The following is a 13,375-nucleotide window of genomic DNA, read 5'->3' as shown; positions in this document are numbered from 1 at the left end:
GCAACTTTTGCCCCATTTGCAAATGTCGGGATAATCTCATTTTGCCCCAGTATCCTGCTTATTTCTAGATTCTGCGGAGACATACAAATATGTGAGGTTGCAGCGGAATCCGGAACCCATAAGCTGGATTCAGCATTAATCATAAGATTAGTTTCAATAAGCATAGACACCATACCTTCAGAAGGTTGGTTCTTTTGCTTGACTTTCAAGCCCGCGAGGTACTTCTTACAGTTCCTCTTCCAGTGCCCCATGACACCACAGTAATGACATTTCCCTTTTTCAATTTTGGGTTTTGGTTGCACAACCGCTTTCACAGGCTTCTTCCAGTTCTTTTTCTTCAAAATAGTCTTACTATTTGAACAAGAAGCTTTAGCCAAAGCCACAACATTTGGTCTTGTGTTGTGCATTTCCTTCTCATAAATTACCAACATACTATGTAACTCAGCAAGAGTTTTCTCCATATTATGCATGTGGAAGTTTTGAACAAAACTAGAGAAGGAATCGGGTAAAGATTGGAGGATCAAATCCACAGCTAAGTCATTATCCATGATAAGATTCAGCCTAGCCAATTCTTCGATGTGCCGGATCATTTTTAAAACGTGATCATTAACTGATGATTTCTCAGCCATCCTCATGCGGTACAATGCTTTTGATATCTCATATCTAGAGGTTCGACCATTCTCATCAAAGAATTCTTTTAAGTGCATCATGATCGACCTCGCATTTACCATTGCTTCGTATTTTTTCTGAAAATCATTGTTCATCGAAGCAAGCATATATGACCTAACTTTTAAGTCATCATCATGCCATTTTATCATAAGTGATGCGTTCCTCTTGGGTCCCACCCTCGGGAAAAGAGGTTGGCACATTTTCATCAAGCACATACCCGAGTTTTTCAGAATTGAGAACAATTCTCAAATTCCTTGCCCAGTCGGTGAAATTGGGTCCAGTCAAACAATTCTTGTCGAGTATCGAAGCGAGCGGGTTTGTATTCACCATTTTCAGAGTAATTTATATCTGTGCAGAAAATTAAATTGTTAGAAGTTATCTTTCAAAATAACTATTTCACTTTGGCCTTTAAATGAAATAGAGTCTCCCACTAAATTTATACGCGGATCTCATACTCCTTAAAATGAGAAACGGTAATCTTTGTTGGGATTAGATTACTAGTGGGGATTGGAGTCCCACCAGTCTATAGTTCACCTCACCTAACAGTTATTGGTGTTCTATAAACTTAGTGAGTGAATCAGCTTATTCAACGTATCTTATACGAGTTCCAATCATAACTTTGGCCTCTAGATCATGAAAATCTCACCTGACAGTTATTGACTCCATGATCATAGTTAAGTCAAACCCATCGTCACATGTAAGTATTGAAAACGCAAACGATCCCCTCACCTAACAGTTATTGAAAATCGTTCGGTTTCAACCCCACAACATCATATGATTTAATGGAGTGGTCCAGTATTATATATGACAATTGACCCCTATGTATCCATAACCGGTCAATCAACCACTATAATATAGGATCAAACCACGACGACGGAAGGCCACGAGTCCGAAACCCGCTACGACTTAATATTAATTTAAAGGAGGTTTCGGTCATTATCGAGGTCTCACTTTGCACATTAACCGGTTTAACATGCTCACGTAAACATAATAAATAAATAGATGTCAAACAATTAAACATCTATCCTACGTGGTGATCATGGAATTATGATTTAATGGGTCTCGAGCCAATGAGACCACATTTAATCATTTTAATGTTTTAATGATGGAGAGCCGCTCTACTCTTTTTCTTGGTTCCTTGAACTCTTCGTGAACCGGGCCCAAAGAGCTCACCGGCTTAACGGCTCCTCCATGTAATCCTTGTAGCATTTACATCAACAATTGACTATGCTAAAATTAAAGATTACATGAAAATAAAAGAAGGGCGCAGCCTCCATTTAATAATTACAATCCCCAAATGAATACCTGTAATCATCATACATTCATCCATACAACAATCACATTGATTTGTGATTTTTCCATGATCACCACCCTTCCACGTAAGTAATAAATTCACAATTTAAAATTTCGGAAGGCACAATAAAAAATTCCACGTTGAATCACAATTCGTACGTAATATAATAGAACCATAAAATTTTCGATTCAAAATTGATTTAGTCTCAATTTTTGCTACGTTGATTAATTTATCGTATAAAATAATCAACCTCTATTAGCCACGTAAGACGAACAATTCGTTAATACAAATTGGCCATAGTATTGCAAAAATTGCTACGAACAAAATCAATTAAATGCACGAAAACGCCTAAGGATTGGCTCTGATACCACTGTTGGGATTCACGTAGACATGTACGGGCAACTTTAAAAATTAATAAGCGCAGCGGAAATAAAAACAACCCATACATGTATCTCCGGAGGCGTAGTTCGTGCATTTTAATCGAAAATATATTTATCAGAGGGAGATAATATATTACCTCTCGTAGCGTGCTTGAACCGGTAGAGATACAAATGTTCTTTGATCCGAGCCCCACAAGCGTCGGGCCTCTAGTTCAGACACACCACCAATCGACGAACGAAGAAGACGACAACAAATTCCACAACGATTGTGCTAGCAGTTTGTGGAATCAGTATTCCGAATTTGATTATATTTTGTTCACTTCAAGAATATGAGAATGAAGAGAGTGTTTGTGTTTTTCTCTCAAAGCTCTCAAAAATTCTGCATACTCTTCACATTCATCAACATTTCTCAAAACTCTTGCCCTCTTTAAATAGCCAAGAACATCTTTCATTTTATAATAAATAAATGCTATATAAAAATAGCACTAACAAATTATAAATGCTATATAAAAATATCACTCACAATTTATCATAAATAAATGCTATCTAAAAATAGCACTATCAATTTATAAATGCTTCCTAACAATAGCACTAACAATAAGTGCTATTTAAAGTAGCATAAACAAATTATTAAATGCTATCTAAAATTAGCACTCACTATTTATAATAAATAAATGATATTTAAAATAGCACTAACAATTTATATTAGCTATCTAACAAAGCATTAATCAATAAGTGCTATTTAAAGTAGCACTAACAATTTAATAAATGCTATCTAAAAATAGCACTCACAATTTAATAAATGCTATCTAAAAAGCACTAACAAAGTGCTCTTTAAAAAATAATAATCATTATTATTATTTATTAATGCAAGAGTAAAAAATAATTTTACCATACAGTAAAAAATAATTTTACCATACAGTAAAAAAATGTATATCGTATATACACGTAGAGAATACGTGTGCATCGTATGCACATGTGACCAAAATGTGAAATAAAATTAAATCCCATTTAATTTTAACTTTACTAAAAATTCGGTATACAAATTTGCAAACAGATTTGCAATGTCGTCTTTCCGTCATCATAATTTGGTTAAGGTGTGTGACATTCCTAGGTTCATCATTGAGCTGGCAGTAAGAAAATGCACTAACACATTAGTACTTCCAAGAGAATCGATTGTCCCCATCAACCTCTAGGTCCTACAAGCCATGAGTGACATCTAGCAATATGTCATGGCTACCCGATCAATGTGAATTCTTTAAGAACATAATGAACCCGTCGCTTTTGGCTACAGTGTAATTCAATCCCTCTATCTTACCATGTCCCGATCGAACAAAGGCCATGGAATATTTGTCAAGCCGCCAATTCGATCATATGTACAAATCTAACTCGACATGCATTTATACGAGACATGAACATTTCATTCTCTATAACAACAACCCCGGCCGAGGATTTTAATGCAGTCACAATTTAGATCACATAGGACATCAAACCTTTAAAAAGGAGACAGATTCTATTTTGCGCATACGTGTGACTTCGTACGTGAATGAACTATGACCATCAAATACAGAGACGAATCAACGACCCGCCAATATGCGCATTTGTGAACCACAGCCACCCAACACACAAGCCAACACTATGCCTCAAGTCGAAGGATTATTTACACAATACCAAAACGTGAACGATTAGTCATTGACCACGCTTAAAGCTTCCATGTCGCTAATCATTCGGTATTGTCACGTTCGATGAACTTGTCCAAGACAAGCACCTATGTTCTAACTCGGATATCACAATATCCAATGACTTGTGACTCGTCATTCCTTAAGTATCTAATACTTAATTATGAAGTTAAGAACATACCGATCTCAACAGGATAATTGATATCCCTTCAATAATCCATCGATCGGGAACAGCTTTAAAGATTCAGTCTAACCGCGAACTTGTCACATACATATTCTCAACGTCTTAAGAATAAGTCCGGTCACAACCGATCTTATGGAATTTATTCATATATAAATATTTGGACAAATGAATAAATACGGCTTGCCATTAATAATTTGAAAGTTCAATTGAAATACCCAAATACGTAACTATCACATAGTTGTTTTAGGGCATATTTCTAACAGTAATGAAGATTAATCGCTCCGATACGCGGAACGGAAAAGGGAATACATAACGTTTCTTGTCTAACATTTGCAACAATGACAAGGCTGCTTCAGAATAGGACATATAATGAAGACAATATCGATTATTTGGTCGTATTTTGGATGCTGTCCATAGTAAGATGAATTAAACACAGTTAAATCATGTCATTCTATATCAATTCTTAACAAAAGTAGATATATATGTTATATCTTCACCTTGATCAATGATGGCCACAAGTCTTGATCTTCCCCCGGATGTTAAAAAGGAAATGCTTTCTTGACAAGACAGCCGTAGACTGTACAATCTCAATCGTAGACCCACATATCATCATCGCGTATTTTGCATAAAGTACTCATTGATTAGGGGATCGTGTAGTAAAAAATAACTGATTGTACTGTTAGACTAGCAGCTTTCATGTTATAATGGGAGAAAGATTGTGTCTTATTTGACTAAAGACCGTAATTGGAAGCTGAAATAAGAATATTCTAAGTCTTTGGCTTCTGTCTGATCTTATCCCACCTCATTATCCAAGTCGTAGTCAGCTGAATATATGAGTTCCCATTCAGAATTTACTTGATGACAAAAGAAATTAATCGAAGATAAGTCTTGCTCTGTTTTAATTTGATATGATAGTTTAGCTGAGTTTTGCGCACGTGAGGATATGGCCACGTGCTTTGTATGCTTCTGAGCCTACTTTTCATTGCATAGTAAAACAACAACAATCCTAGGACCATCTTAAGTAAAATGTGATACTCTTACAAATTAACCATGTGCTATGAACTAGATTGGCCATTTTGATGTCGATACAAATAAATGGCATTTTTTACGTAGATACAGTATTCTTGCTTCCAAACTCTGCCTTGCCTTGCCTTGCCTAACGTTGCCAGCGTAGAATTAACCTCTGACTCAATCTTATTAGTAATTTTCGGCAATATATTCCCTATAGGCATCATACATAGATATGATTCCCATCCCCCCCCCCTCTAGTTAAGTTGTGCTTGTCCGAGACTTATAGTTACATTACCTATAACTTCCTTATTCGTGACAACTTTACGTAAGATAAGAGTTTAGTTTTTCAGGAAGCATCTTCTACTTCTAATAGGACACTAACAAGGCATTTACGTCTGGAAACTCGAGAAACGTTAATTTTAGTGTATGTGATGTAGGTGCTGGAACAGGAACTAAGAATTCCTTATTGCAATTTTCTTAAGATGTATCGAACTGAGAATCGTGATATTTTGGGTCCAACCTATCACCGGTAACACGCGTATATCCAGAGACCCGTGATTACGCAACTTCAAACTCGTCGGCCTATATTGTCCTTAATCACGACAAGGTGTCACACGGCAAGTTGCAAGGCCACATTCCTCCAAGGCAAGCGACAAACTAGGATGTGCATCTTTGAAAGAATCTCGGATCGTGATGTCCGTATGGAATATCTGCCTGTCATAGTCGAACCGGAAGTCTAACATGAATTTCCCATATAAAACAAGAAAAACTTGCAATTTGCATAAGCCGGCCTCCTAGCAATAGAAGAGTCAATGGTGCCAAAACAACTATTTAAACAACCCCTAAACCTCTCGTTTGTTCCCCCAAGAACTCAATTCTTTTCTTAACAATATTTTCTCTCTCTCTCTCTCTCTCAGAGAAGTCGATTCACTGAGCAAGATTTCACAGAGAAGATACAAGAGAATGGGGTTTGAGAAGAAGGATCTTGATCTGGTGCTGGTTCCGAGTGGCTTGCTCATCATGTTCGTCTACCATGTCCAGCTCCTCTACAGATACCTCAATAAGCCTCACACCACTGTCATGGGGTTTGAGAACTTCAACAAGCGCTTCTGGGTTCAGGCCATCATGCAGGTCAAATCTCTCTCCTTCCAGTTTAATTTTAGTCCACTCTACTTTCCCTGATCCATTAATGATTGCCCCGAACATCAGACTGTCGAAGTTCAAGGGTCATTGCCAGAAGAGCTGAAACTTGACAAATTCGGGTGCTTGTGCTGTTTCTGTGCTGCTTCTGATCGATCAAAGCTCGAATTATTAACACAGTTTCATCTTGCAGGGTGAGAAGAAGGATACTAGTACGTGTCTCCAGGTGATCTCCTCCAACATATCAGCGGCGACGTTCCTGGCCTCCGTTTCGCTTACCATCTGCTCCCTGATCGGTGCCTGGATCAGCAACACCACCAACAACTTCTTCGAGAGCAACCTCGTCTACGGTGACACTCGGTCCACCACCCTCTCCATCAAGTACATCAGCCTCCTCATATGCTTCCTCCTCGCCTTCTCATGCTTCGTCCAGTCAGCCCGGCACTTCGTCCACGCCAATTACCTGATCAGCACACCGAGCACGTGCATCCCTCCGAAAAGCGTCGAGGTGGCCGTCATCCGAGGCGGCGACTTCTGGTCCGTTGGGCTCAGGGCACTGTACTTTGCCCTGAACTTGCTTCTCTGGTTTTTCGGACCGATACCCATGTTTGTTTGCTCCATCCTCATGGTCTTGTTCTTGCTCTACCTCGACTCGAACACGATGCCATTGATTGAGCACGAGTTTGATGGGACGCAAGTGGTGAGGAAGGTGGAGCACAGCGTGTCTGAGATGGCAACGGCCATTCCCATGCCTCCACATCAGAACTGACCAGGCCCACCTTGTTTGTGTACGTCCAGGAATAAAAGGACAAAGTTTGATTTTTCTTGACGTAGAGTTTGTTTTTCTCTTGACCCAGATACGGAGTAATACATTGTATTAATGGTAGTAAAATAGAGGATGTATTATAAATTCAACTGTTATTTTCTTTCATTCGGCCCGAGAAGTTTATGGTGGAATCACCGCAATATTTGTAGAATTACTAAACTCTCTCAATATAAACATAGATGATCCTACAATCTCTACGGATTGTAACTTTGAATGAAAACCACATATAACTTTAGTAGGATACTATTGAAACTCAAAGAAGCAAAAGAACATCCACAATAGCAATCTCCTACACTTCTGTCCTAGTCCAAAATTTCTTATAAGTCTATGTCGTCGTATCGATATTGAGCTTGTTGGACTAGATAAGAGAAAAATGAACGAATGGGAGAATATTAAATCAACGTCATCTTTTTCCTAGTGACCACTTACATAACTCTACTTTTGAGGATACTACGTACATACTCGGTTTTTACCTTTAGAGGCCACTTGGTACCTTCGTGTTAATTAGCCTCGCGTCCCTATGTTACGAAAATGTCAGTTTCTTTCTGAAAGTTAGCCATCCCCGAATCGTTAAATTGGAACGTACAACAAGATGTTAAAAGTAAGTTCACGTGGCGGGATAATTTGATCTTTTTCACGTGGGGTTTTGCTTAAAGGCACATAGACGATACTTCGAAAGTATACGTATGTAAGTGGTCATTGGATAAGACGTGAAACGTATTTTGAGTATTTACCTAAACAAACTAATCTTTCACCACTGTTGACCGCGGTTAGGGGTCGGAGTGGTGTAGGGGATTAACACCACATTTCATATAGTTTCTTTCATTTGGATTAAGCATAATGTTCATCCATCCAGTGATGTTTTGCTTATCTTTCTAGGTTTGTTTAATTAGTTTGGTGGGACGTGTAGTTAAGAAGCTTGTAGCACACTAATATGATACGGTGAGCATACTCTTCATGTGGTGGCCTCATGCAAATTAAAATATATATGACCTAATCCGTCAAAGTCTGGCTCTTCTCCAAGTTAGTGAGGAGCAGAAGTCTTTGCAGGAGTCTCCCAATAGCAATTACATTTGTATGAAACCTTTCTATCAAACTTACCAAAATCAACAGTGCAATTATATATTGACCACATCTCTTTCTATTGTTGTTCACGCTTTTGAGCAAAGTTAGGTGCTTGGGTATGAAGTTGAAGAAAGTGATACCATAGTGTTATTTCATTATGCAAAATTTATGTCTGTTTTTTTCTCCCACCTAACGTGATTCGGCAAAGGATGACTTACTCCCTTGTCCATGGCCCGCAAATAAAACCTTTTTTTGCAATGCAAATGTGGATTTATCTTGGGCACTTCACCGCTGATGGAGCGTTCATTTCCATGGGCCACGTCTAAACTATAGAAATAACTCATCAAAAGGCAAAAAATCGGAATGGTTGCAATGCAGAATCATCTACAAATAACACATCAAGCAAAGCATCCACGATTTGATCATTTAGAGATTTTTTCTAATTTGTTTTCTGTTCAATTTCCATGTATATCAAATTGTTATAGGGGGTGATATCTCTATTTATGCTGTACAACATAACGTATCAATGATAACAATTTGATATACATGGAAATTGAATAGAATGCAAATCAGAAAAAAAAAAATCTAAATGATCAACTCGTTGATGCTCTACTTGATGTGATATTTTCATATTGATTTGTAGAAGATTCCACACTACTACCATTAGCCCTGGCATCTAGGAGATGACCTTCTAAGTTATTGTAGGATACATCACTGGAAGTCAAGGCCAACATATCACTAAAAGAATGCGGGCATCTACTGGACATCTCAGCGGCAAGATTGGATACCCGCATCCGATCGAAGTTCCATTTGAGAGCCCCCCTAACATAAAGGAGAGCTCTTTCTAGGTAGGTCGCTTCACGCAAGTTTTTTTGCTTCGGACCAACGGCTCACACGATAGGTGGGGGAGGCGAGAACATTTTGATCGAAAGCTCTACTGTTCTGAATAGTGAGAAAGTAAAAAAGCAAAGACAAGTGAATACCCGCAACTAGAGCGAGACAATTAGATTTCTATAGAAAGGTAAGCAGTCAAAGTAATAGACAAGTACCAAATGATAGGATAGGTCTAACGTCTAACACTAAGCCCAAGCGTGCAAGAGAGAGCAAGGCAAGTGCTTAGCTTGCTAATTGAATCCAGTATCCTTATGCAAAAATAAAAAGTAATACTCAATTTCTTTAGTATTCCGAAATAGTGACTAGAGCCGGGCCAATTGGGCCCGGTCTGAATATGGGACTGGACTCACAAAGGCTTGGGTTATCCAAGGACATGCTTCAAATGGGCTTACTATTTAGGCCCATTTCAATTAAAACTTCACAAGCCCATATCCTAACAATTCCGCACTAGATCCATTCTCAATTGTAACCCCAGGTTATAATGAGGATACGATTGCGCCATCGTTGCGTGTCCTCATATACTTCTCGACTCTCGTCCGTCGACCGCCATTTCAACCGCCAGTTATCCACTGCTCGCACGCACAGCCATAGCAGAACTGCAACAACTTGTTGACGAGGTGAGACGAAGCAATGTCTGTCAAACGGATTGACGACCGGAGTTCGGACAATCGTCGATAACCGAAATCGACGTTGGCCGGTCAACTTTAAACGAGATCCCAGCACTTCACACTTCTCGATCGTGGAATAGGGTTGAACAGAGGATGTCCACGCGGCGGTGGAAAAGCTTAACGGGTGAGGAGCTGAATATGCAACAGCAATCCAAGGGCGCATATCTAGACGGAAACTATGTTCCCACTCACGATCCATGTAAAAAGCCACACCAAGTAAGAAGTGTAGAACAATTAGCTTATAAGGACTGCCGTTGTACAACTATTCATCAATAGATACCGCATCCCATATTGGGTAAAAATGCAAACCTATAGCTGCAGAAGTAGGAATAATGGCACCAGAGATAATATTATTTCCATAAAGTAGAGATCCAGAAATAAGTTCACAAATACCATCAATAGCTATTGGAGAAAGGAGCAATGAAGGCAATTCTTGGTCAAAGAGCAGAAGCATAACAGTTCATCCGATGGTGGCTAAGACGATGAACTAGCGGTGGCGGAATGAAAGCCGTGATGACAGACGCGATCTCAAAGAGGGATTTTTCTGCCTCTTCTTGTGCCATCACTTGCCCCTTCAAAATGGGAAAAAGAGTACGTTTTATTCTTTCTCTAAAATTTTGTGTGGTCACGTCAAGGGGTCCAATTTTTAGAGGTCCGAGTTTAAGTAATTCAAATTCTATGGTGCCAATTGTGATATTCTAAATGATCGATCGGTTTCATAAAAGGCGAGTCGGAGACATCTAAATTTCACGGTCTCTAAATGAAATGTCTACAAAAATATATAAAACTAATGGACTTCTACCCAAAAAAAAAAAGAAAGGAATGTGTGCATTAGGAGTCTTAAGACTTATCACCAAAATGCAATTGAGTCCTAAAACTTTCAGAAAGTGCAATCAAGTCCAAAAGCTTAGCAAATTGATGCAATCAAGTCTTTCCGTTGACACCCTTTCAATTTGGCTAAAGGAAAATGCTGACGTGACTTTTTTTATTACTTTCACTCTCCTATTTGGCGCCGACATGGCTGAAATAAGAAAAATAAATCCAAAACGACGCCATTTTCATCCCAATTTGATTTTTTAATGTAAATATTAATTGATTTAAACTAATTTTAAAAAAAAAACCAACAAAGGCCCCTATTGGCCCTCATCGCCGCTCCCCCCCTCCCAAAATCATTGGAAGGGCCAACGATGGTGGAGCGAGGGTCGACCGGTGAGATGGGCCAATTGTAAGCGAGGAACTATAAGCCCTCCCCGAGATTGGATGAAGGTCACCAACCATCACCCAAATTGAGCTAAGGGTCGCTGCCTAGCCTTAGTCCGGCCAGCGACCTTGAGCCCTGTCCGAATGCGGGATCAACGACCCTCGCCTACCATCGGCTTTGGTCACCGGCCATTGGCCGAAGCCCGGCAACCCCGGTCGACCCTTAGCCCACCATCGCCCGCCATTTCAGCAATGGTGGCGACGGTAGCGCGAACAGGGGTCCTCAATAATTTTCCCTGTTTTACTTTTATTAATTTAATTTAACAATTATTTACGTAAAGAAATCAAATTTCGACCAAAACAACGTCGTTTTGGATTTATCTTTCTTGTTTCAACTACGTTGGTGCCAAATAGGAGAGAGAAAGTAACAAAAAAATCACATCAGCATTTTCCGTTAGCCAAATTTGACGGAGTTAACGGAAGAACTTAATTGCACCAATTTGCCAAGCGTTTGGACTTGATTACACTTTTTAAAAGTTTTAAAACTCAATTGCATTTTAATGTTAATTTTTAAGACTTCTAATGAATATTAAAAAATAATTGCTCAAAAGTTAAATTCTTTAATTTGATCAAAGGCCAACAATTGGTCACCTTTATGCAAATTTAAAAGCTAAATGATTAATTCTGCACGCCTATGCTAAATTGACACACACACACACACATACATATATATATATATATATGCAATTTTTCAAAAGTTAAAAATTGCATGATTTACCGGAAGAACTCGACACTTCGCTGAAAAGTTAAAAATTGCTTATAAATGTCAATTTTCTACCTTATGTAAATTTTGACCCATAGTTGACTTTTTTTTTTAGGTTTGACCACTGGTCAACTTAAAGAAGTCAACTCTTGATTTATTTAAATAATGATGCCTAATTACTAATGAAATTCAATGTTCCTAATTTCACATGCAATTGAGATACTAAGGACACTTAAGGCGCAATTGACAACTATTCTCTTCACGAGCTTTATTTCTATTCTCTGGATGAGTTTCTGAGGAGAGACCCTCGTTGGATAACGACACAAAATTTTCGTTCTCGAAACAACAAATCATTTGATAACAACATAAAATTTTTACGATTGTCGGTAGTTGGGCCTCGACCGACAACCAACAGACGACAAATAGCGAATGGTGGCCGATAGATGGCGAACGATAAAGGGAGAATAGGGGTCGGGGACCAAGGTTGGCGATCGGGAACCGAAGACGGTCGCCATTGAATGGCGATCAGCGGCCGGCGTATGGCAAATGACAGACGACGATCGGTAGCAGGTGGATGGTGAATGGTGGCAGGGACGTGACCGGCGGCGGACAGCGAGCAACAAGCATCTTGTGATAGGCGGACCGGAGATTAGAAACGGGTGGCTTGTGACCAACGAAAAGCCGGGGACTGGAGACAGGCGATAGGGACGTGAGAAAGGCGACTAGCGGCGGATGGCAACCAACAGCCGACAATTGGCGATGGAGACCGGCGGTAGGGGGACCGATGGTGGGTGACCGGTGGTGGGTGACCGGCGACCGAAACTTAGCGGACGACAACTAGTAGTAGAGACGCAAGAGAGAGAGAAAGAGAGTGAGTAATGAGAAGAATTTTTATTTCTATTTATGTTCTACAAATGAAAAAGTAGAGAATTTATACTTCTTATTTCTATTCTAAATCTATTTCCGGGCAAAAAATTTATCCCAAAAATATAAAAAATGAAATTGCATTATCAAATAGATTTCTATTTCAAGCATGTTTCCTAGAATAGAAAAATAGGAAATAGAATTGTTCTCATGCCTTTAGCTAATTGTTTAGTCAAGAAATGAGAGACTCGCCGCACTGGGGTACCTCAAATATCAATGTTTTCTAACTTCGACCGTCGGAAAAATAAAAATATTACCAGCTGCTCCTTTTTGAGTAGGTGCTCCAATGGTTCTTTAAGACTAAAACGTTATGCGGATGTTATCAACCAACTTGTCAAGATGAAATGAAATGAATCAATGAAAAATGAACTTGAATAGGGGACGTACCTTGGGATGTTCTTCGGGTTCGAAGCCATTTGAGATATTTCTTATTGCTTTCCTCTCCCTCTCTTGGACTATTTTTTTAAAATCTTTTAGATTTTTTGCCACGGTACCCTATTCCTTGTAGAATGAATTTCTTCAACCTTTGATGTGTGATGACCATCGTCTTCGATCTTGGGTTTGGGTCGGTCACTGTTAGAGATATTTAAGACATTTTCTAAAGATATTTAATATATTTAATATATTTATTATGATTGTGCATATATCTAATAGATTTTCTATATCTCGGGGGTGCAT

At 39.0% G+C, this 13,375-nt stretch overlaps 2 protein-coding genes across 2 annotated transcripts in view; both read left to right on the top strand.

Moving 5' to 3' along the window:
* Nucleotides 1-8,160, top strand: part of LOC115756619 — a 40,075-nt gene extending 31,915 nt beyond the window's left edge. The window contains exon 3 of the mRNA XM_048276867.1: nucleotides 8,056-8,160. The gene's annotated coding sequence lies outside the window, so the exon portion shown is untranslated. The remainder of the gene's footprint in view (nucleotides 1-8,055) is intronic.
* On the top strand, nucleotides 6,119-7,288 carry LOC115726874. Its single transcript, XM_030656942.2, has 2 exons — nucleotides 6,119-6,348; nucleotides 6,551-7,288. Exons 1-2 carry the CDS (start codon nucleotides 6,181-6,183, stop codon nucleotides 7,124-7,126), a joined length of 744 nt encoding a protein of 247 aa, XP_030512802.1. The 5' UTR covers nucleotides 6,119-6,180; the 3' UTR covers nucleotides 7,127-7,288.
* Nucleotides 8,161-13,375: the final 5,215 nt, after the last annotated feature.

This window comes from Rhodamnia argentea, chromosome 3 (genome assembly GCF_020921035.1).
Source record: "Rhodamnia argentea isolate NSW1041297 chromosome 3, ASM2092103v1, whole genome shotgun sequence".
In the NCBI taxonomy this organism is placed as follows: domain Eukaryota; kingdom Viridiplantae; phylum Streptophyta; class Magnoliopsida; order Myrtales; family Myrtaceae; genus Rhodamnia; species Rhodamnia argentea.
The sequence above is the reverse complement of the archived record's forward strand: the minus strand, read 5'-3'. Positions and strand labels throughout refer to the sequence as shown.